At 34.2% G+C, this 25,447-nt stretch overlaps 1 protein-coding gene across 1 annotated transcript; it reads left to right on the forward strand.

Annotated features, from left to right (window-relative positions):
- The first annotated feature begins 2,685 nt into the window (after positions 1-2,685).
- On the forward strand, positions 2,686-8,553 carry LOC111983171 (oligopeptide transporter 2). Its single transcript, XM_024014834.2, has 6 exons — positions 2,686-3,378; positions 3,492-3,589; positions 6,147-6,710; positions 6,795-7,050; positions 7,276-7,458; positions 7,749-8,553. The coding sequence occupies exons 1-6, from the start codon at positions 2,872-2,874 to the stop codon at positions 8,364-8,366; spliced, it is 2,226 nt and encodes a 741-aa protein (XP_023870602.1). The 5' UTR covers positions 2,686-2,871; the 3' UTR covers positions 8,367-8,553.
- The last annotated feature ends 16,894 nt before the right edge of the window (positions 8,554-25,447 follow it).

The following is a 25,447-nucleotide window of genomic DNA, read 5'->3' on the forward strand; positions in this document are numbered from 1 at the left end:
CAATTTCAAAGCCATGTATCCCATATTACCGGAGGAGTGATTCATCGTATAGTGTAGAGTCTCAAAAGCCACCATAACATTGTCTGAGATTAAGCGTTCCGTCATGAAAGCGCTCCGTTGGTTAGAAATAAGATGAGGCAGAATCTTTTTCAACCTGTTTGCCGAAACCTTTGAAAAAACTCTAAATAGAACATTACTGAGGCTAATAGGTCGATACTGAGAAACGTATTCAAGATTTTTTACTTTAGGAATTAAACTAAGAAAGGAATGACAAAGTGCACTTGACAACGAGCCTTGTAATTTAATTGGTATTTTTTTTAGTGTTTCTAACGTAAATGTCCAAGTTCAAATCTCGTCTTTCAGCTATGAAATTATCAACCAAAAAAAAGGAGTGCAACAACCGCAAATTGAGAAATTATTGTGTACTCCTAGAATACCATAAATGCGTACTCTCTCCACTCACATGAATGGTAGATCCCACTAATTAAATTCATGGTAGGACTCACCATTCATGTGAGAGGGGAGAATACGCATTTATGGTACTGTAGGAGTACCTAATAATTTTCCTCGCAAATGTGGAGTAGATATAATTTATAGTAGTTTCCTTATAAAACTCAGGGTTTCTTAATAGGTGGAGGAAAATAACCAATTTATAGGCTAAATATATTAATACATAACAATATTACATAACCACTCACCATATTGATCATCTGTAAAAATAAAAATAAAAAATTGTAAATTTTTTTTGCATTTCTAGTATTACTCCAATAATAAATGAAAAAAAATGCTATAACTACAAATAATTTTACAAAAATTTTTACAAATTACTAATGTGGTAGATGATTATTAGTAAATAAAAAAGTTATGTTAATAGTTAGTTCAGACGAGAACTAATAAGAATTTAACATATCAACTATTTGTAAAAATATTATAAAATAGTTTATACCTTAACATTTCTCATAATAAATAGGCTAAAATGCAAAATTCACCCTCTAAGTTTCACCATTTTTCATAATATTACATAACCACTCACCATATTGATCATCTATAAAAATAAAAAATTGTAAAATTTTTTGCATTTCTAGCATTACTCCAATAATAAATGAAAAAAATGCTATAGCTACAAATAATTTTACAAACATTTTTACAAATTACTAATGTGGTAGATGATTATTAGTAAATAAAAAAGTTATATTAATAGTTAGTTCAAACGAGAACTAATAAGAATTTAACATATCAACTATTTGTAAAAATATTATAAAATAGTTTATACCTTAACATTTCTCATAATAAATAGGCTAAAATGCAAAATTCACCCTCTAAGTTTCACCATTTTTCATAATATTACATAACCAGTCACCATCTTGATCATCTTTGCATTTTGTCATTTCAGTCCTCTAAGTTTTGAACTTTCTCAATTCAGTCTTCTTTTAACTCACCATCCATATTTGCAGTTAACTACCCAAAATTACATTGTTTTAGCCATAATTTTTTTTTCTTTTTATTTATTTCTTAATTAAAAAAAGCGTTAATTAAAAAAAAAACCTCAAAAATTAAAATAACCCATGTTAGACCCACCCACCTCATCTGAAGAAGAACAATTTTAATCCCTAGCCTAACCAAATAAGGAGAGACCCAGGGTGAGAAGAAGAGCGAGAGAGTTCCTAGTAAATCTTGAACAATTCCGTCTTTGGAGCGTACATCTTGAACAATGAATTCACAATCGAAATCGGCTAATTGGATGAAGCTAGTGTTGGCAGGTTGACCTCCACCTTGTGGGTGAAAGATCGTTGACTCTAGTATTAAAGGGTGTCAACTATCTTCTTCGCCCTTCAAATCATTTTTTTTTTTAATTGTTTAAATTTTCTTTTAAAGTTGTGTTTGGGAAGCAAAGAAAAAAACAGTGATGACTGACCTTGATGTAGGAGAGGAGTGTAGTGTTGGAATGAAGTTTCAACTTGTCCTCGTAGGAATCCAGCTTCGTCATACTCACATCCATGGCTGAGAGTTCAAAACTGCTTTTTCGAACAAAACAAAACAGAACGCGCAAGAGAACTAGGAAATTATTTATGGGGTTTTTCTTAATTAAGAAATAAATAATAAAATAAAAATAAATATTAAATTATGGCCAAAACAGTGTAATTTTGGGTAGTTAACGGCAAATATGGGTGGTGAGTTAACAGAATATTGAATTGAGAAAATTCAAAATTTAGAATACTGAAATGACAAAATGCAAACTTAGATGACTGAAATGAAAAATGATGAAACTTAGAAAGTGAGTTTTATATTTTTGCCTAATAAATATTTCAAAATAAGGAGTATAAAAATGGGAAAATGCCAATTACAATTCAATCAATGCATACAATTACTTTTACACTCAATTTGACATCCTTTCAAATCCCAGTTAATTACTTACTGCATAGCAATAGCAAGTGGCATCAATGCTAGGACCCGCAACTATTTACTCAATTTTTGTCAAAAAAATTGGTGAATATATGGACTCATATGAACCTACTCTTTCTTTTCTCGGTAAAACCCACAATCAGATTTGAAAGCAATTTTTGTCGAAAAGCGGTGAATACATGAACCCGCGTCAACCTCCTATTTCTTTTATCGGTGATTTGAAAGCAAAATTAAAAATTTGGACGTAAAAGTTAAAGCTGAGAAACAGAATTGAAAGCAAAATTGACAAGTAAAACCCAACCAACTTAGCAAGCGTAACAGTCTATACTCTTGTCATAATGATCTCCGCTAAATCAGCAAACAAATCTTTTTCTCTCTCCACGTAACTCCTCCCACTTTTTTTGGGATGAATATAACTTCCCATTACTACTCTTCACTCTAAAACACTTCCACTACCAGCCAATTACAATGGCTTCCAAATCCTTCGAAATCGAGCCCACACAGAGAGGCATCGACGACGACGACGACGACGTGTCGCCGATCGAGGAAGTACGACTGACCGTTTCGAACGAAGACGACCCGAGCCTTCCAGTATGGACGTTTCGAATGTGGTTTCTGGGGCTACTGTCGTGTGTGCTGCTGTCGTTTCTGAACACTTTCTTTCAGTACAGGACGGAGCCGCTCGTGATATCGATGATTTCGGTCCAGGTTGGGACGCTGCCGATCGGACGGTTTATGGCGAATGTGCTCCCGACGACGACGTTTCGGATTCCGGGGTTTGGGGAGAGGGAGTTTTCGCTGAATCCGGGGCCGTTCAATATGAAGGAGCACGTGCTGATTTCGATATTCGCTAATGCAGGTTCGGCGTTTGGGAGTGGAGCCGCTTATGCCATTAGTATTGTGGATATTATCAGGGCATTTTATCGTAGGAAAATCTCATTTTTGGCCAGTTGGATCCTTGTCATTACTACGCAGGTCAGTATATAGCTCCATCAATCCCTTTCTCTGCAGTCATTACTACACAGGTCTGTGATTAGTTTGGTTTGGTGCTAATTAAGCCTTCATTGTGATGTACTTGGTGGGTGCAGGTATTGGGGTATGGGTGGGCTGGAATACTGAGGAAGTACTTGGTGGATCCTTCGCAAATGTGGTGGCCTAGTAGTCTGGTTCAGGTCTCCTTGTTCAGGTAATTTTTTATGACCAGGCTGTTATTTACGAGTCTGTTTGGATATAGTTTATTTGGCTGAAACTGAAAATTTATTGTTGAAATTACTGTGGATAAAAATAAAAGTTAGTTAAATTAGTACAATAAGACCCATGAATAGTAGCAAAAATAAACTAAATAGCGAAATAATTTATAATTTTCATTACTTCCCAAACGCAAACTACATATAACTCCCTACCTTTTGAAGGAACAAATAACAGCATTTGCATCACTTATAAAGCTTTATAAGTAAATTTTTTACCTTTATAATTACATTTTTTTTTTGTCAAAAAAAAATTTATCGAATTATCCAAATAATTATTATTATTGTGCCTAAATTTCAAATGTGAACCCTAGAATCCTAGACCCAACACCTATCCCCTACCAATAGTCTGGCATTCCATTATGTTCATCTTAAGGGTGTATTTAGATATCGTTTATTTTACTGAAAATTGAAAATATTGTAGCAAAATAATTTTAAAACGTGAGTTCTAGTATAAACATGACATGACAAGACAAATTGCAATGAAAATAATTTTGAAGTATTACTTCATGACATGACATGCACGCAAAACGCACGACCACTCTGTGTTTGTCTTCATTTAAAACGCGTTTATCTTCACTTACGTGCACAGTGCAGTGGGTCCCACTATTCAAACGTAACACAAAACATGCAATAAACGTACAATCCAAACGCATTCTAAATGTTAAGTTTCACAATATGAAAGTTAAGGCTAGATGCCATAACTGCATATGTATTGAAAATTAAGGCTATTCATGAAGGGAATGCCAAACTATTGGTAGGGGATAGGTGATGGGTCTAGGATTCTAGGCGTTCACATTTGAAATTTAGGCACAATAATAATGGCCATTATGTTCATCTTAAATGTTAAGTTTCACAATATGAAAGTTAAGGCTAGACGCCATAACTGCATATGTATTGAAAATTAAGGCTATTCAAGCGTAACGCTTACAACTATGTCTATAGTTAGTAATATATTTTTGGAACTATTACACCATTGACCAGGACAGATATATTGTGATTATTGTCCAACCCCGAACAACCACACCATTCATTGCCAGTTACAACTTACACCTTACAACCAACCTATCGGCACTCGAATGTGTAGTATACGGTATACCATGTATACATACAATGTCCACACTCCACAGACGATGGGTTGGAAGTAAAATCGTTCTCTATATGCATAGTTTCTATCTTTGCTAGCTATTGAAGCATTGGCTCAAGGCTATGGACCGACCTTGGGTTCAAGTTCAAATTGTGACTATGAGGAAAAATATCAAAATTAGTTTAAAATTTGAACGAGAAGCACACCAATAAGCTCTAATTTAAATAGCACTTCCTATTACTATAATAATGAGGTTAATATGAAATCTTGATGATTGTGTAACTTACCAATGAGAAGAAGAAAAAAATCTTAATTAGTAGTGTTTTCCTACAATGCAAGGATACTCCATTTTTGTTCACATACCCGTGTCTGATACATATCATACCGGTATCGTATCACATACCTCTAAAGATACATTTCCAATTTTTTTTAATTTTTTCTTTAAATACCAATACATATAGGATACACTCATGATATGACTTGGATGTTGTTCTAACTCAATCCCCCAGAGTGAGAGATAGCCAAACTTGTAATAATTTTTATTTATATGTTTTATACATTGGTTTCAATGTTGAACACTCAATGTTGAATCTTAGTTTGTATTCTAAACATCATTTAATGGCCATGGATTCACTTTGTTATCCATTATTGCTTTTAAATTGATATATACTTAACAGTATATAAAATAAATGTTTAACAATATATAAAAAATCATAAATAAAATATGTTTAATAAGTTATTAATACACGTATCCCTGATATATATATATATATAGTACCCTAAGTTTTTCAAAAAATATTGTATTCCCGTTCTCGTTCCCGTATTGTACCCATATCCGTATCCGTACCCGTGCATCATAGGTGTTTTCACAAATGTATGAATAAATTTAGGCCAAATTGATGTCGAGCTGAACTACATTATATTAGAAACTGTGACTACAATCGTCCTTCGATCTTAGAGTCATCAATCATTGCTAATACACACCATATAAGTTACGAGATAATATGTTACACTCAAAAGTACGTCTCACACTTAAATAGATTAAAAATGAGGTGCATCTGCATCATCAAATTAATTATAATAATCTCTTTTTTGGCTGAGACAGAATTGTAATAAATGGATATAATAAAATAGACTTTGCCCACAAAATCCTTATGCAATAAGCATCTCTTAAAATTGAGTGGCTACAGTATCATTAATTTTTACTTGAGCTACATATCAAGCTAATCTTGCTTTCTTGCGATTTAAGTTTTTAATAAAAAAGATGAGAATACCAAAATCTTGTAGCTCAGTTAGTAAAGTGTTTTCAATAAAGATATCTAGGATTCAAACCCTCCTTTCTCTAATTTTCGAATTATGAAAGCAAACAAAAAGACTAATCAACTGCCTCCTTGATTTACATTATTCAGGGCTATGCATGAGAAAGACAACAGCCGCATGTCACGGGGGAAATTCTTCTTGATTGCACTGATATGCAGCTTCTCCTGGTACCTGATCCCGGGCTACCTTTTTCCATTGTTGTCAACCATTTCATGGGTATGTTGGGCATTTCCCAAGTCATTAACAGCCCATCAGATTGGTTCAGGCATGCACGGACTCGGTCTTGGATCATTTTCCCTTGATTGGTCAGTCATAGCCTCATACCTGGGCAGCCCTCTTATCAGCCCCTTCTTTGCCATTGTCAATGTTGCTGTAGGCTATGTCTTACTCTTGTATGTGTTAATTCCAATAGCCTACTGGGGAGTAAACCTGTATGATGCCAAGAATTTTCCAATCTTCTCCTCACATTTATACAATGCCCACGGAAATACTTATAATGTATCAGCCATTGTGAATGACAAGTTCGAGCTGGACTTGCCAACATATGAAAAGCAGGGACGCATATATCTCAGTGTATTTTTTGCTCTCTCATACGGTATTGGTTTTGCTGGTATCATATCTACCCTCACTCATGTGGCACTTTTTAATGGGAGGTAACTAATCAGAAGCTGTTGTATATTGTGATTGTATTATATTATTGACACAATATCCTAGATTCAAATGGGCTGTTTTAACAGGGATATTTATGCGCAATTCCGAGCTTCATATGGCACTGGAAAACAAGATATTCACACAAGATTGATGAGGAAGTACGAGGACATACCTAGCTGGTGGTTCTACGTGATGCTTGTGGTGTCCTTAATACTCGCTCTTATATTGTGCATTTTTATGATCGATGAGATCCAAATGCCATGGTGGGGACTCATCTTTGCAGCTGGACTTGCCGTAATTTTCACTCTTCCAGTCAGTGTCATAACCGCCACAACCAATCAGGTAACAAAGTCTGAACTAAATTCAGATATTGCACTTAACTTGATATCAGAATAAACCAGAAAAATAATGTATTGACCAATTATATAATTCTGATTCATAACTGGGGTTCTCTTTTAATTGCAGATATTAACTGAATTTGTCCTTATTGAATATTGAGACTTGAGAATTTGATGAGATTTGAGATTTCGCTCTAACATTATTATGATTTTACCCACTTTCACGCAGTCACCAGGACTAAACATCATCACAGAATACATCATGGGTGTCATATTGCCAGGTAGACCAATAGCCAATGTCTGCTTCAAGACCTTTGGGTATATAAGCATGTCACAGGCTATTTCCTTTCTGAGTGATTTCAAGTTAGGCCATTACATGAAGATTCCACCTCGATCCATGTTCATTGTTCAGGTAAATATTTTAAAAAGTACTGCATAGAAACATCCACATATATACTTATGAATCATCACATACTAGGTTGGAAGAGATTAATCCAAACCGGTTTGAAAGGAAACTCTATCCCTAAATAAAATGCTTCATAATAACATCCTACTGTTCAGCTATGTGATAAAACCCCACCCCCGCCCCCCTCCCTTCATTTGTTGTTGCATACATGTTCAAACAATCACAATAAACTAAAATTGTTTCAAACATTATCTAACTCCCTGCTATGTCATTTCCTCTTTGTTGTTCCACAAAAGTTCATAGGAACTATAATAGCTGGAACAGTGAATCTTGGAGTGGCATGGTGGCTGTTGAATACCGTCGAGAACATATGCCAGGATGAACTACTACCTCCCAACAGTCCTTGGACATGCCCGGGTGACCGCGTCTTCTTCGATGCTTCTGTCATATGGGGTTTGGTTGGACCAAGACGAATTTTTGGCAAGCTTGGTAACTACCCAGCACTCAACTGGTTCTTCCTTGGAGGTGCAGTTGGACCTGTAATTGTATGGCTGATGCAGAAAGCTTTTCCCAACCAGGAATGGATTTCACTAATTAACCTTCCAGTACTTCTTGGAGCTACAGCAGCAATGCCACCTGCTACAAGTGTGAACTTCAATTGCTGGATTGTGGTTGGAACAATATTCAATTACTTTGTTTTTAAGTATAGAAAGAATTGGTGGCAAAGGTACAATTATGTTCTTTCAGCAGCACTGGATGCAGGGTTGGCTTTCATGGGGGTGATTCTCTACTTCACGCTTACCATGGAGGACATAAGCCTATCCTGGTGGGGTTCTGATGGTGGTGAACGCTGTGAACTGGCCACATGTCCAACTGCCAAGGGAATAGTTGTTGATGGCTGCCCTGTTTTTTAGTTCTCATTTCAGTTTGCAATTTAGTTTCGTAATCAATTTTCCACTTTCAACCAAAGTACTTCAGCAGTTTCGTTTCAATTTCACAACATCATTGGAAAAAGGGTCTTTTTTTGTAAATATTAAGGCTTTGATAAATTGATAGTTGGTTAAATGTCAAATTAATTAAAGTGAAGTCTCTTTAGTGTGTTTTGTGATTTTAGTTGAATATTTAATGACATTGTCATGGGAATTTTTTTATTTTTTATTTGGGTTTCTATAATTCTTTATACAAATAACTAACAGAAACTAGACCTGTGATATTGTTTTATTAAGTATATTAGTTTCTTGATAATCTGAGTAAAATTTCAAATGTCAGGTAACTTGAAATGTTTAGATAATTTTCTATAACAATTTAAGTACCTATATTATTTAGTACTCACAACTGTACATATAATAGACTGTAAGTGGTGAATTTATGTGAAAATGACATACAGTTAGTTATAATATATGCCACATAGAATAAGTGTGAATTTTTATGTGTTACTAAAATCACTCACCACCTTTCAATGATGCATAATTCTGTATGCTCAACCACGTCAGCATGGCCACGTCATCATCACCGTGTCATGCATCAAACACACATCATCATGCTTGCATAATGGTCGGCCACCTCATCATTACAAATAATTGGGCTTGCATCAAAAACTTTGTGAATCGAGTTTTAAAAATTTATGGGCCATGCTCTTTTTTTTTTTTGCCAGACTAGTCAGCTTGCCTTACAGAACCTGTGTAGATTACAAACTGGGCTGTTCTGTACAGCGCGAGTCTGCTCGAAGCTTGAAGTTTGGCCCATTCAATTTCATATTCAAGTAAATGGAGCTGGCCTTGGTCTATACTTGGGCTGAGCTCTCAAGCCCAATTGGATTTTGAGTTAGATTTTTCGCCATTGGCCTTGTTTTTTTCACCTCACAATCTATTTATTTATTATTCTGTTTACAGCATAATGGGAGGAGAATTTGAACCCTAAATATCTAGTGTCACCCGACAGAGGTACAAGATTATTAGCAATAAGCCACTTGAATAGTTTGGCATGGAGAAAATTAGTAAACTACAAATTTCCATTACATGCTTAAAAAATCCTTTCCAAGCCCAATACAAGAATAACAAAACAATCCTCACACCTCTTTAATCTGCAACTCCCCCTATAACATTTGCATTGCCATTGCATAATATAGCAAATTGGAATCTCAATTGAATATTAATTTTCTCAAGATGAGAAGGATTCATTGGTAGAGCAATGTTAGGGATTGCAGGTTATTGTAGGTCAACCAAACTTATGTTGATGATTAATGTTAAAAGTATTACTAATTTTATTATATGAGCCCTACAAATTGATGTCACCAACCAAAAAAACAAACAAACAAACAATTCTAAAATTAATTTATTGTATTGTTAAAGTTCATTGTCACATCAATTTGTAAAGATTTTTTAAGTAAATTTGGTAAGATTTTTCAAGTAAATTTGGTAGTAGCAATGAATGAGATTTGTGTATTTCAACAAAATAATATATGGTTTGAATTACTTCTTATTTTATTTTATAAATTTGATAGCTATAATAGGGGAGGCGGGATTGAACCCATAAATATCTCCGTTAAAAATACCAAAATGTGTTAATTGAACTACAAAATTCTTGGTAATTACTTTTCGTAATTGGTGATACATTAATTTGTAAGATCTATGTGCAAAAAGCTTTACAACTCAATTGGTTGGTACTCCAAAAATATTTATTATTTAAAATGTCTATAATAAAAATTTTAGTATCCTTAATACCACTATTTACTATTTTTCTTTCTTTGACCATCATCGCTACTTGATGAGAAAGTCTATGGTTACAACAAAATCTCACAATATTTTCACAATACCTTTAATATTTTTTATTTAAGTTGTAGTGAATCTGGGTATAGTCTTTCTTTGTTTTGTTTTGTTTTATTCTATTTTGAGTTACAAGTTCACACGTTTTCTTGTGAAAATATTGATGTTGCTTAGCCCCATAATTTCTCATTACTCAACGTTGATTGAGGGTATTTCTTGCGTGCCGAATAAGGATGGCAATTGGGCAAGGCGGGTTCAAAGGATAGGGTCTTCGCCCCTGCCCCGCAAGATTTTGTCTTGCCCCATCCTCGCCCTACCCGCATGACGGGAAAAAATTTCTTACACATCCCCACCCCTTAGAGCCTTATGAAGCCCTGCCCCACCCCTTAAAACTCTACTTTTTGTTAATTTTCCCTACAACTAGTATAATTTTTTTAATGAAACTTATTTCATTAATAAAAATATACTTGAAATTACAACTAAATTTATCCCGTCAAATAAAATAAATTTTTAGAAAAAATTGAATAATATATCTAAGTGTTTAACAAGACAATCATAAAAACAAAAACAAAAACTTTTTTTTTTTTTTTTCTTATAGTATAACACATGACAAAATAAAGGCAAAGAACCACATTATGTAGAATAAAATAAGCAAATATTAATATGTTTGTTTAAATAGTAGGGTTTTAGGGTATAAAAATTTTACAATTATAATCATTAGCAACGCAAGACGGGGCAGGGACGGAAAGGAGTGGGGCTAGGTAAGTCTAAAAAGTCTAAATCCATCCTCACCTCGCCCCACGATGCGAGGCTAAAATTTTGCCCCATCCCCATCCCCATCCCCATCCCACCACCTTTGTAGGGCATAAAAAAACTCATGTGAAACAAAGCGGAAAAGAGCGGATTAAGCAGGGTTAGAAAAAATTGCCATCTTTAGTGCCAGGGCAAAACTAGAGAAGCATTAGGGCATATACTACGAGGAGATACCATAGTTTCATCCATATTTTTGCAGCCTGGTCCACCCTTGTGAACTCATTAGTCATTAGTATAATAATTAAGGTTCTTGGTAAAAGGTCCCTTCATGCCATAGGGCTCACCATCACCATCTAGTACAGGAAGAAAAGAACATTACCCTCTCAGTGCGCTCACCAACAATCGTCCCAAAGAAAATTGGTCTCAGAATATCTGGGCTTTGTGAATCAGAGTCTCACGGACCCTTAATTAAATGAAAAATGAAAACTAGACAAAACCCAAAAAGACAAACCAGATCTTTGCCTAATAGTTGTAACACATATAGTACTAAAGAAATTAAGATCGATCAATATATATGATGGTGCTAACTAAGAAACATCATTAACACATGTACTTAACATGATTGGAACGCAAACCAGAATGTAATCATAAACATATCTGTATTGCATTTTTCATTTGTCTATTTGTCTGCACAAATATAGAGTTACAAATTTCATCCAAGCGAGCACCTTTGTTGCTTCATTCAGCAATCAACATCAACATGGCACCTATCAGGTTTTACATACTCCTCTATATGTATATATATCAACCAGCTCTCAATGAAACTTGTTGCTTATCTCCAGGTGATTTTGATGGAGGGGCAGCAAATCTAGCGGAGAACCCACGTTGAGCAAAATCCTCATCATCTTCATCCCAACCCTCATCAAAGTTCTGAGCATAACTTAAAGGGTCATAGTTAAATCCACCACCAAGTTTATCCGCACTTCTCATCCTCGTATGAGTACTTCTTCTTGCTCTTTGTTGTGTCCATGGAAGCTTCAACTTGAGACATCCCCAGCAAGAAAGTAACCCTGCTTTGATTCTAGGACTTGAAGTTCTCTCCATAGCTTTTAGAAAGGAAAAACTTTTTAAGCTTGGAAATGAATATGAATTATCATTTCAAAAAGAGTGGTGGCCTTTAGGGACTTTTCCTTTCTGTTTTTTTTGTTTTGTTATGGATTTAGAGTGTGTGGCAGAGAGGATGGTATATAAATCGTATGGAGTAGTCTTTTCGATTTTAAGAAAAAGAGGTCAGTAAAAGAGAATAATTTAGAAAAGAATCGACGGTATATAAGAGAGGGAGAGAGAAGGCGATAAATTTTTCATGCGGGGTTGATTTTGGATCTGACGAGAGAATCTCAAAGCACATCGACTTGCTTTTTGCACCATAGGCTGTGTCAACATCTACTGGAACAAACCAGCTTTGGTACAGGACAAATGCATGTAGCTAAAGCCATTCAAATACACAGAAAAGAAAGATATTATCAAGAATACAAAATCCTCTTATCTTTTTTTAGGTCCGACCGGTGTGAAAAATACATTGCTTAATGTTAAGTTTTTTTATTGCAATCCGATTCTATATTTGCTTCTTGCACCATTAACGACTGCAATCTGATTCCTTCTTAATATATATTAATAATTTAATATTATATGAAGTAAGTGATCAGTCCAGTGTCGGTGGGTTCCAGTTTTCTATTAAAATCGGCTTTGTTTTGGTTAAATACAAAATCAAAAATTCAGAACTCCATTCACTTTTTCATAGATCTCACACTTTTACTCTTCTCTCCTGATACCCTCTCACTCTCAATGTCTCTCAAGTCTCACCCACTCATCATAGAATTGATGAAATTGGCAATTGAAAAAGAAGATTGAGTAAAGAGTTGGAGTGTGAGCTACGACGTATAGTTGGGTGGGGGAGAGGTATAGCAATGGATGGATGAACTTTTTTGTTGTTGTGCTCATATTTATTTAAACAATTTCTTATTGGGTTTGTAATTTTTTTTTTCATATTTTGCTTTAGACTTGTTTCGATTATGGTTGTGGTAATTGAAACTTGAAACTAGTAGGCATGACTAGCTGCGTATATGTTACACTATTATGAATTTTATGGTTATTGCTTGTTAAGCATTTTTGTGTTACATGTTATATTTGTTTAAAAGTATAATTGTGTACAGTTCACTATCATGAATTATTATTTTTTTTTTTTGTGTATATATTTGGGGTACTTTTAGTTTCTTAAACTTACTATCACATTGTCAAAGTTATTAGTAATAAGCTAATAATGATCATGACATCTAGAAAAATATATCAACCTAAAACCTATCTGACCAAGCCTTGTACACCGCATCCAACATGTGACCGCAAAACTAAAGTGTGATGTGGTGATGGTTTTGGCCAAACCACACCACAAAGTGTAGTGTTAAAAATGGCTCAAAACCGCACTAAACTGCACCACAAACACCCCTATTCACGCACATAGAGTAGAATTCTATCTTATATATAAAAATAAATAAATAAATAAAAAGTAATGTTTTCAGAAGACACTTTTTTTGAAATTATTATGTCTTTATCTTTATAAAAAAAAAAAAAAAAAGATTATGTTTTCACTTTTCAAAACCCACGTTTCCAAACAATAATTACTGCTTAGACCATACTGCATTAGCAAAAATTATAGTTGTTCCCAGCTATTTTTGCCCTACAGTTTGTGTGGTGTGGGGGGAGCGAACTCGGTTTGCTCACGAAAGAGAAGTAATTGGTTGATGATCATGGTGGTGGACTCGACAAGCAGTCGTGGAAATTTGGAGGTTAGTAAAGAGTATATCCGTGGAATGTATTGTCTTACCAATTCATCACTATTAGTTGTGTCTGTTCTTTGTCAAGTTGTGTGTGATTGTGAAGGCTCATAAGTACGAAGTTTTGTATTGGGCTGTCATCCTTTTGACAGGGAGCTTTCACTTTTACCCAACCTTTGCTTGTTGTCACCGTTAGTTTTTCCAAAGAAAAAATCTATCATCACAGCATTTTGTATCGGAACTTTGTCACGACTCAAATATGAGAGATTATGAGTATATGTAAGAGTGACAAATAAAGTATGTCCCATAAAAAAAAAATTGTAAAAAAAGAGTGGTAAAAAACATGCTTCTGAAATTACTATTTTTCTAAAGCTCGGTCTTTTTTTTTTTTGTTCTCACTAAACCTATTTGATTTGATGAGTTTTGAATTATATAACTCAGTTTTTATAACTCAAAACTCAAAAATTATGAGACCCACTTAAAAGTATGTTGTTTGGTTTAGTTTTTTAGTTGAGTTTTCATAATTCAAAACTCAAAAAAATAAGTTAGAGTAATGAGAATTGAAAACAAGTTTGAAGGGTCTCCATTATTTGGAAACTGAAATATGAGGGCATTATCATAAATATATGGTGTTATGTGGGATTCACGGTCAGATCACACATGTGCTCCACCACAATTTTTCTCTTTTTCTTGTTCACTTTTTGTACCCATTTGGATTCAACTGAATCCACGTTTACGTTTTGCGTTTTTAGATTTTTTTTTTTTTTTTTCCCCTGCGTGTGAATAGTAACATCACATGGGTTTACTGTGCAGGAGACAAAAATCACTGTTCACGCATTATTCATCACTGTTCACAGTACTATTCACGCACAAAAAAATATTAAAAATGAGTCTCACGGTACTATTCACACATTTAAAAATTATTTTGCTACAGGGTTTTCAGTTTTCAGTTTCAGTAACAATAAGTTCAATCCAAACGAACCATTTATCTCCCAAAGTACTAAAGTGATGTTTGATGCTTTCTTCTTCTTCTTTTCTTTTACTTCTTTCTTTTTCTTCCTTTTTTCTCTTTTGTTTCTTTTCTTCTTCAAGTTGGGTTTTTGCTCTTAGTTTCTTTTTTCTTTTCTTTCCTTCTTTCTTCTTCACTCTGGTTTCTTCTCTTAGCTGCTGCTTCTTCTTTTCTTTTCTTTTTTCTTCACACGATGATGGCAGAGATGGCTGAGTTTGTGGGTTTTATGGGGTAATTTGTTGTGGTTTTTTTTTTTCTTTCTCAACTTCTTCTTCTTCTTTTTTTCTTTCTCATTTTATTTTTATATATAAGAATTTGTTATGGTGTTGAAGATTTTGGTGGTGTGAATGGATCTTGGATGGGTTTGATTTTTTGTGATTTGTATGGTGGTGGGTTTGTGGGTTGTCATTGGTGGTGGAGGCGGGGTTAGCTGGGAATCACACCATCTAATTCTTGAGGAGTGAGAGGCCAAAGGAGAAAGAGTTTCAATGTTACCCTTCTGATCTGCACAGTGTTAATGTTCTGATCTGCATAGAATGTGGGCTCCACCATTTTGTCAAAATTTTGAGTTAGGCACTAAGACATGCACCCAAGATTTGGAACCAAACAAAAATTGGACAGAGTTAAAGAAAAACTAGAGAGAGAGATATGAAATTTGGAAACTAAGTTTAAGAGATAAGAAATGAGATATGAGAACTGAGTATTAAGTTAGGAGCAAATCAAACCGGCCTTTCCCAAGAAAAGATTTAATGTCACAGCATTTTGTATTTGTCACAACTCAAATATAAGAAATTATGAGTCCACATAAAAGTGACAAGTGGAGTATATCCCATAAAAAAATTGTAAAAAAAGAGTGGTAAAAGACATGCTTCTGAAATTACTCTTTTCCCAAAGCTTGTTCATTTTCTTCTTTTTTTTTCCACTAAATTGTTGCTATCTGCTCTTTACTTTCTAATACAAATGTTTTTCCCAATAATAGGTTCCAATTAGCTTAATTGGTGAAGTCTCTGATGGTTGTATAAGAGATTTAGAATTCAATCTCCATTTATACCAAAAACTGATTGATGTCTTGATTTGATGATAAAGAGCTATCATCAAGAACGGACGCCATAAGTTGAAACTCTCTTAAAAAAATAAAAGTCTTTCCCCACATGTTAATAATGTCACCATTTCAGTGGTACCAAGCGTACGAGCTACTGTCATCTTTGTTTGCTAGATTTTTTTCATCTGTTTTTCAAATGAAAAAGAATCATTTCAAGGTAAATTTTTAATTTTATTTGAACATAGAAGGTATATGTATCGCATGATTAAAAGTGTATATGATGAAATTTGTAGGGTCTGTTTTTGTAGCCTAAGCCCAAAAGGTTTGGATTATGAGCCTAATGAACCCAGAATAATGAATTTGTAGAGAGTGGGCAAAAAAGTTAGGCTGATTGTGAACTAAATAATAGTTAACTCTAGTATTAAAGAATTAACTAATATAAAAACACACTTTCAAACTTTTCAAATTGATATCCGAAGAGGTATATTATTGAATGAAAGATGAGTACAATTCTTAGAGCTATCGTCCACTTCTTTTTCCCCCTTTTTTTTTATTCTTATCAGAGGCTTTTTTTTCCTTTATATAGCCTCCTTCCTCATCATCTTCATCGTCAACTTATTCTTCATCTAAGTGTCCACTTGAGTATATGTCACGTCAGGTCTCCTCTTTAGCTCTCTGTGAGTGGTAATAACTGAGATGACACTGTTCAGGGGTCTTCTCCATATTAATGCGACCAGAAAAGCAGATGCAGTGCATTTAATGTGGTGGTGGCAGCTTTTCCTTTTAGATATTTCTCCATTCTTCTTATCTCCAGGCATGCCCAAAGCTTATCCTTATCACTGAAGTTGTTAGGAAGATTACTCGAACCCTCCAGATATTTGCTCGACCAAGAATCTTTGCATCCGAGGAGAATGATCTCTTCGGACCACTGGTGCTCTCTTCGGACTGATCCCTTTCATTTCTAGGTATCTTTCTTTCATGCGGACTCCTTCTCAACAGCTTTCACCTCTTTGGACACAGTAACCTTCAAATAGGACCTTAGGCCCAACACATAAATTTGGGTTTCCACCCCCCACAAAATTGATTAGGAATTATAGCCGTATGCATTTTCTATTACATAAAAAATAAAATAAAATAAAAATAAAATAAAAATAAAGAAAGGTTTTTTCCCATTATTTGAACCATCTCCATTTCAAAACAAATGAAGAGGACCCTAATCCTATACTTATAGGGTGCTCTTGGATTCGATTTTTTTTTTTTTTTTAAATGTGTGCTCTTGGATTTAATTCTTTGGTGCAAGTTAGCTTAATGGGTTAAAAGCATGACTAGAATTACAAATACCAACATAAAAGATCTTATTTATCAAAAAAAAAAAAAATGACCCACATAAAAGATACCTTTTTTAAGGTTAAAATGCACTTTACACTTTTAAGTTTGGGATCAGTTTTTAATTATTCCTCAACTTCGAAAATTTGCAATTTACACATTCGACTATTACATCTTGCCGTTAATTCAACAAAAACAATGTCATTTTGGATAGAAAGTTGCCATCATTTGTTGTAATCATCATATTCAAAATAAGATACTTCTTCCGTCCCAGTTTGTTTGTCCTTTATTCCATTTTAAGATGTTCTAAAATATTGTCATGTTTCTAAAAATAAAATTAATTAATTTACTAATATTCCTATTATACCCCTATTTTATTTTCAAAACTATTTGAAAAGAAAACTAACAAATATTTAAAAAATCAATCTAATTAGGTCACCTTTTTAGTTGCTTCATTAAGAATAACTCTTTTAAAAAAAAATTTATAAATTTATTTAAAAATAATTTTGTAAACTTATGCATTTTTATAAGGCAGACAAGACAATAAATAATATTTTTTTTAAAAGCTTGATTTTTTAAACAGGACAAATAAATTGAAACGGAGAGAATAAATCCAACCACTCAATTAGAGCTGGTCGATGGTGTAAATTATAAGTTTTGAAATTAAGGAACCAACTTAGAAATGGTCCCAAACTTACATTATGTAAAATGTATTTAAACCTTCTTTTTATTATAGCCAATACGTCTTACACAACCAGTTGCCAGCATGGGAACTAAAAGTCTAAAACAAAGCTAGTAGCCACTACTACGGCCCACGGTAATTAGCAAAACAGGAATTGCAAAAGTAGATGTAGGGGACAACCTAATTCCACTAGTTGTCATAGCAACCACAGCTATTACAAAACTAGATGTAGACGACAAAACCTAATCCCATCCTTGTTGTCAAATCTCCGCATCAGAGATGTATCACGTATACATGATAAAAGATGCAATACTTTTTACTCTTTTTACCCAAAGGAGCAGTGTAAACCAGACAGAAATGTAGAGTGTGGGAACAGGAAAAACATGCACTTGGCTTCAACCTCAATTAACAATGCTGACCAGCAATAGTTTAACCACTACATGATAGGTAACAAAGAACTAGACAAAAGGCAAAAACCGTGAAGCTATTGAAATTAGAAAAAGAAGCATGTCAAGAAACCATGGTGCTGCATAGTTTTTAAACTCCAAAAACAGTAGTAGTAGTTATTATAAAAATCAGTTTATTATCACACCATAACTAAACAAAAACAAAGAAACAAAAATGAGCACAGCATACGTGCTTTGGCAACATGATATAATTAGGCAAGGGTAGGTTGAATTTCCAAAACAATGCCCAACTCAAATGGGACCAAGTGTAGTACCAAGATGATTACATAACTGATATTTTTAATGTAACTAGCATGAGTTAATCTTAGACAAATTATTTCTAGTGTTATTGGTAGGGAATGGTTGGCAACGTGATCTAATTAGGCAAGGGTAGGCTGAATGTCCAAAAATAACCAACTCAAATGGAACCAATTGTAGTGCCAAAATACCACCGCGTACCCTTGGCATGATGATCATTTCACAAGCATAAGTGTTTGTGAGGTGTGGGGGCAAGGACCGAGATTCAAATCTCCAAGAGGGAGCTTTACACACATATACACTTAGGTTAAACTATAATAAATTTTCTATTTTATATCCCAAAAAAAAAAAGTGTAGTGCCAAAATGATTACATAACTGATATTTTTAATGTAATTAGCATGAGTTTAATCTGAGACAAATTATGTTAAGCTTAAGTTCTTAACATTAGAAGTTTTATTGGTAGGGAATGTTAGCCAACCATGTATAGTATAGACAACAAACAAAAAACTTGTGTTGCTAATGTTATTGGAGTAAATTTCAACATTGAACCTCATTGGTAAAATGTTAAAGGAATATTGGAGACTCTAGAGGGTAAGTTTGCTGTTGCAGCTAACTTTTTTCACTCGCTATTTTATCATTACACACAAAGCCCAAAAACACATTTTGAGAATACCTTGATTCAAAAGCTTAACCACATATATTAAGCTATTTCAAACTTCAATAAACACTAACAAACTCTGCTAAACTAGGATGAAAATTAACATGGGCAATAAACAATATCATCTTTAAATTTGAAACTACAAAAGCTAAATACAGACATTCCTAAACTTCAGGTAAACTAATCAAACACTCCTCATAACAAGAGAACAGAATATATCTGTAACATGTTCCTAATTAAAATCAATAAAAATATACCATGAAAAGGTATGACATGCTTCATACCTGATACAGAGTACTTTCATGTTAAATTACCAAACACTACTCTAAAATTAGAAAGGAACGTATTAATCAAGAAAACATGAGAAGTTATGATATGTTTCAGCAACAACCATCTTAATATATGTAGTCATTCCATATAACATGGGTATAGTCATATAGGTGTAAAGCCTCGTATGGAATATATTGAGGTAAACCAATTAATCACTCTGCTCTATGAATTTTTATGGGGTAATTTGTTGTAGTTTTTTTTTTTTCTTTCTCAACTTCTTCTTCTTCTTCTTTTCTTTCTCGTTTTATTTTTATATATAAGAATTTGTTATGGTGTTGAAGATTTTGGTGGTGTGAATGGATCTTGGATGGGTTTGATTTTTTGTGATTTGTATGGTGGTGGGTTTGTGGGTTGTCATTGGTGGTGGAGGCGGGGTTAGCTGGGAATCACACCATATAATTCTTGAGGTGTGAGAGGCCAAAGGAGAAAGAGTTTCAATGTTACCCTTCTGATCTGCACGGTGTTAATGTTCTGATCTGCACAGAATGTGGGCTCCACCATTTTGTCAAAATTTTGAGTTAGGCACTAAGACATGCACCCAAGATTTGGAACCAAACAAAAATTGGATAGAGTTAAAGAAAAACTAGAGAGAGAGATATGAAATATGGAAACTGAGTTTAAGAGATAAGAAATGAGATATGAGAACTGAGTATTAAGTTAGGAGCAAATCAAACCGGCCTTTCCCAAGAAAATATTTAATGTCACAGCATTTTGTATTTGTCACAACTCAAAAATAAGAAATTATGAGTCCACATAAAAGTGACAAGTGGAGTATATCCCATAAAAAAATTGTAAAAAAAGAGTGGTAAAAGACATGCTTCTGAAATTACTCTTTTCCTAAAGCTTGTTCATTTTCTTTTTTCTTTTTTCCACTAAATTGTTGCTATCTGCTCTTTACTTTCTGATAAAAATGTTTTTCCCAATAATAGGTTCCAATTAGCTTAATTGGTGAAGTCTCTGATGGTTGTATAAGAGATTTAGAATTCAATCTCCGTTTATACCAAAAACTGATTGATGTCTTGATTTGATGATAAAGAGCTATCATTAAGAACGGACGCCATAAGTTGAAACTCTCTTAAAAAAATAAAAAATAAATAAAAGTCTTTCCCCACATGTTAATAATGTCACCATTTTGGTGGTACCAAGCGTACGAGTTACTGTCATCTTTGTTTGCTAGATTTTTTTCATCTGTTTTTCAAATGAAAAAGAATCATTTCAAGGTAAATTTTTAATTTTATTTGAACATAGAAGGTATATGTATCGCATGATTAAAAGTGTATATGATGAAATTTGTAGGGTCTGTTTTTGTAACCTAAGCCCAAAAGGTTTGGATTATGAGCCCAATGAACCCAGAACAATGAATTTGTAGAGAGTGTGCGAAAAAGTTAGGCTAATTGTGAACTAAATAATAGTTAACTCTAGTATTAAAGAATTAACTAATATAAAAACACACTTTCAAACTTTTCAAATTGATATCTGAAGAGGTATATTATTGAATGAAAGATGAGTACAATTCTTAAAGCTATCGTCCACTTCTTTTTCCCCCTTTTTTTTTATTCTTATCAGAGGCTTTTTTTCCTTTATATAGCCTCCTTCCTCATCATCTTCATCGTCCACTTGTTCTTCATCTAAGTGTCCACTTGAGTATATGTCACGTCAGGTCTCCTCTTTAGCTCTCTGTAAGTAGTAATAACTGAGATGACACTGTTCAGGGGTCTTCTCCATATTAATGCGGCCAGAAAAGCAGATGCAGTGCATTTAATATGGTGGTGGCAGCTTTTCCTTTTAGATATTTCTCCATTCTTCTTATCTCCAGGCATGCCCAAAACTTATCCTTATCATTGAAGTTGTTAGGAAGATTACTTGAACCCTCCAGATATTTGCTTGACCAAGAATCTTTACATCCGAGGAGAATGATCTCTTCGGACCACTGGTGCTCTCTTCGAATTGATCCCCTTCATTTCGAGGTATCTTTCTTTCATGTGGACTCCTTCTCAACAGCTTTCACCTCTTTGGACACACAGTAACCTTCAAATAGGACCTTAGGCCCAATACATAAATTTGGGTTTCCACCCCCCACAAAATTGATTAGGAATTATAGCCGTATACATTTTCTATTACATAAAAAATAATAATAATAAAAATAAAAATAAAGAAAGGTTTTTTCCCATTATTTGAACCATCTCCATTTCAAAACAAATGAAGAGGACCCTAATCCTATACTTATAGAGTGCTCTTGGATTCGATTTTTTTTTTTTTTTTTTAATGTGTGCTCTTGGATTTAATTCTTTGGTGCAAGTTAGCTTAATGGGTTAAAAGCATGACTAGAATTACAAATACCAACATAAAAGATCTTATTTATCAAAAAAGAAAAAAAAAATGACCCACATAAAAGATACCTTTTTTAAGGTTAAAATGCACTTTACACTTTTAAGTTTGGGATCAGTTTTTAATTATTCCTCAACTTCGAAAATTTGCAATTTACACATTCGACTATTACATCTTGTCGTTAATTCAACAAAAACAATGTCATTTTGGATAGAAAGTTGGCATCATTTGTTGTAATCATCATATTCAAATAAGATACTTCTTCCGTCCCAGTTTGTTTGTCCTTTATTCTATTTTGAGATGTTCTAAAATATTGTCATGTTTCTAAAAATAAAATTAATTAATTTACTAATATTCCTATTATACNACAAAGAAAAAAAATCAAGCCCACACCCAAAGCAAATTCACGCAATGCAAAAAAAATAAAAAAAAATAAAAATAAAAAAATAAAAACCCAAAGCTTGGATGGACGGAAATCAAAGCATTGGGCGAAGGAAGAAAGCAACGGCTTCAATGATGAAACCCAGAGCTTGGATTGACGAATGAAACCCAGAGCTTGGGTCTGACCGGTGGCTTCAATGATGAAATCCAAAGCTTGGGTCTGATCGGCGAGGTGGGTTTTTTGGCGAATGGGTGGGGAGATTGGCGAGATAGGTCGGTGCCGGTGATGGGTCGAAGCTTGGGTGGGAGATTGGCGAGATGGGTCGGCGCCGGTGATGGCTGGGCTGGGAGATCGGGCTGGCAGTGGAGGAAGAAGAGAGAAGATGAGGAAAGTGGAGGAAGAAAGAAGAAAGAAGAGAAGAAGCCGAAGAGAGAAAGAGAATGGGAAACATTTTATTTAATGAGAGAAGAGAGAGAGTGTAATAAAATAATATTTTTTTTTTTTAGATGTGAGCTACAGTGCACATCTAAAGATAGATGTGCACTGTAGCTGTGGAGCTAAATTTTTTAGATTTAGCTCCACTGCTGCGTGGTATTTTTTGTGGTTAAGAGCTAAAAAAATAGCATTATACCTATATAGCACCACTGCTGTGGATGCTCTAAGACGTATTGGCTATAGTAAAAAGAAGGTTTAAGTACATTTTACATAATGTAAGTTTGGGACCATTTCTAAGTTGGTTCCTTAATTTCAAAACTTATAATTTACACCATCGACCAGCTCTAATTGAGTATACGGGCTGTGGTGGTGGTGGTGGTGGTGGTGGTGGTGGTGGTGGTGGTTGTTGTGGGTGTGGCTGATTGGTAGAGTGGGTTTGTTTTGTGGTGGTGTGTTGGCAGTGGTTGTACCGTGCTTTGTGGTGCTGTGGGTTTTTTTTTTTTTTCTCTGCTGTGGACTGGTGGTGGTGGTGGTGGTGGCAGCTGTGGCTGTGGCTGTGGCTGAATGCAGAGTGGTTGTGGTTGGTGCTTTGGGTGTTATTTTTGGGTGGAGGGATATATTATTTTATTGTAGTGATTATATTATTTTATTGTGATGTGTATATTATTTTATTGTGTTAAAAGTTAAAATGGATCCACTGCTGCAGCATGTGTGTAGCTAAAATAGATAAAGTGACTTTTTGTGTAGCTAAATAGCTAAAATTTTGCCACCACTGCTGTGAATGCTCTTACACAACCAGTTGCCAACATGGGAACTAAAAGTCTAAAACAAAGCTAGTAGCCACTACTACCGCCCACGGTAATTAGCAAAACAGGTATTGCAAAAGTAGATGTAGGGGACAACCTAATTCCACTAGTTGTCATAGCAACCACAGCTATTACAAAACTAGATGTAGACGACAAACCATCCCATCCTTGTTGTCAAATCTCCGCATCAGAGATGTATCACATATACATGATAAAAGATGCAATACTTTTTACTCTTTTTACCCAAAGGAGCAGTGTAAACCGGACAGAAATGTAGAGTGTGGGAACAGGAAAAAACATGCACTTGGCTTCTACCTCAATTAACAATGCTGACCAGCAATAGTTTAACCACTACATGATAGGTAACAAAGAACTAGACAAAAGGCAAAAACCGTGAAGCTATTGAAATTAGAAAAAGAAGCATGTCAAGAAACCATGGTGCTGCATAGTTTTTAAACTCCAAAAACAGTAGTAGTAGTTATTATAAAAATCAGTTTACTATCACACCATAACTAAACAAAAACAAAGAAACAAAAATGAGCACAGCATATGTGCTTTGGCAACATGATCTAATTAGGCAAGGGTAGGTTGAATTTCCAAAACAATGCCCAACTCAAATGGGACCAAGTGTAGTGCCAAGACGATTGCATAACTAATATTTTTAATGTAACTAGCATGAGTTAATCTTAGACAAATTATTTCTAGTGTTATTGGTAGGGAATGGTTGGCGACATGATCTAATTAGGCAAGGGTAGGCTGAATGTCCAAAAATAACCAACTCAAATGGAACCAATTGTAGTGCCAAAATACTACCACGTACCCTTGGCGTGATGATCATTTCACAAGCATAAGTGTTTGTGAGGTGTGGGGGCAAGGACCGAGATTCAAATCTTCAAGAGGAAGCTTTACACACATATACACTTAGGTTAAACTATAATAAATTTTCTATTTTATATCCCCAAAAAAAAAAAAGTGTAGTGCCAAAATGATTACATAACTAATATTTTTAATGTAATTAGCATGAGTTTAATCTGAGACAACTTATGTTAAGCTTAAGTTCTTAACATTAGAAGTTTTATTGGTAGGGAATGTTAGCCAACCGTGTATAGTATAGACAACAAACAAAAAACTCATGTTGCTAATGTTATTGGAGTAAATTTCAACATTGAACCTCATTGGTAAAATGTTAAAGGAATAATGGAGACTCTAGAGGGGTAAGTTTGCTGTTGCAGCTAACTTTTTTCACTCGCTATTTTATCATTACACACAAAGCCCAAAAACACATTTTGAGAATACCTTGATTCAAAAGCTTAACCACATATATTAAGCTATTTCAAACTTCAATAAACACTAACAAACTCTGCTAAACTAGGATGAAAATTAACATGGGCAATAAACAATATCATCTTTAAATTTGAAACTACAAAAGCTAAATACAGACATTCCTAAACTTCAGGTAAACTAATCAAACACTCCTCATAACAAGAGAACAGAATATATCTGTAACATGTTCCTAATTAAAATCAATAAAAATATACCATGAAAAGGTATGACATGCTTCATACCTGATACAGAGTACTTTCATGTTAAATTACCAAACACTACTCTAAAATTAGAAAGGAACGTATTAATCAAGAAAACATGAGAAGTTATGATATGTTTCAGCAACAACCATCTTAATATATGTAGTCATTCCATATAACATGGGTATAGTCATATAGGTGTAAAGCCTCGTATGGAATATATTGAGGTAAACCAATTAATCACTCTGCTCTATGAAAAAAAAATTGAAAAACTATAACATTCCTTGAATAAAATATAATCACAATACCATCAGAAGCAATGAATATTGTAACAAAAATTCATAAGAATTAGTTGCACTACAGATAATTACTGCATCAAGAGCAACTAAAATGACACAACTTTCTTTATACATAGAATCA

This window comes from Quercus suber, unplaced genomic scaffold (assembly GCF_002906115.3).
Source record: "Quercus suber isolate HL8 unplaced genomic scaffold, Cork oak 2.0 scaffold_118, whole genome shotgun sequence".
Lineage (NCBI taxonomy): Eukaryota > Viridiplantae > Streptophyta > Magnoliopsida > Fagales > Fagaceae > Quercus > Quercus suber.

Bases quoted from the DNA above. Each gene is read 5' to 3' on its own strand.
- LOC111983171 (XM_024014834.2), top strand. From the start codon at position 2,872: ATGGCTTCCAAATCCTTCGAAATCGAGCCCACACAGAGAGGCATCGAC. The intron at 3,379-3,491 runs GTCAGTATATAG...TGGTGGGTGCAG, and splicing joins TCCTTGTCATTACTACGCAG to GTATTGGGGTATGGGTGGGC. The intron at 6,711-6,794 runs GTAACTAATCAG...CTGTTTTAACAG, and splicing joins GTGGCACTTTTTAATGGGAG to GGATATTTATGCGCAATTCC.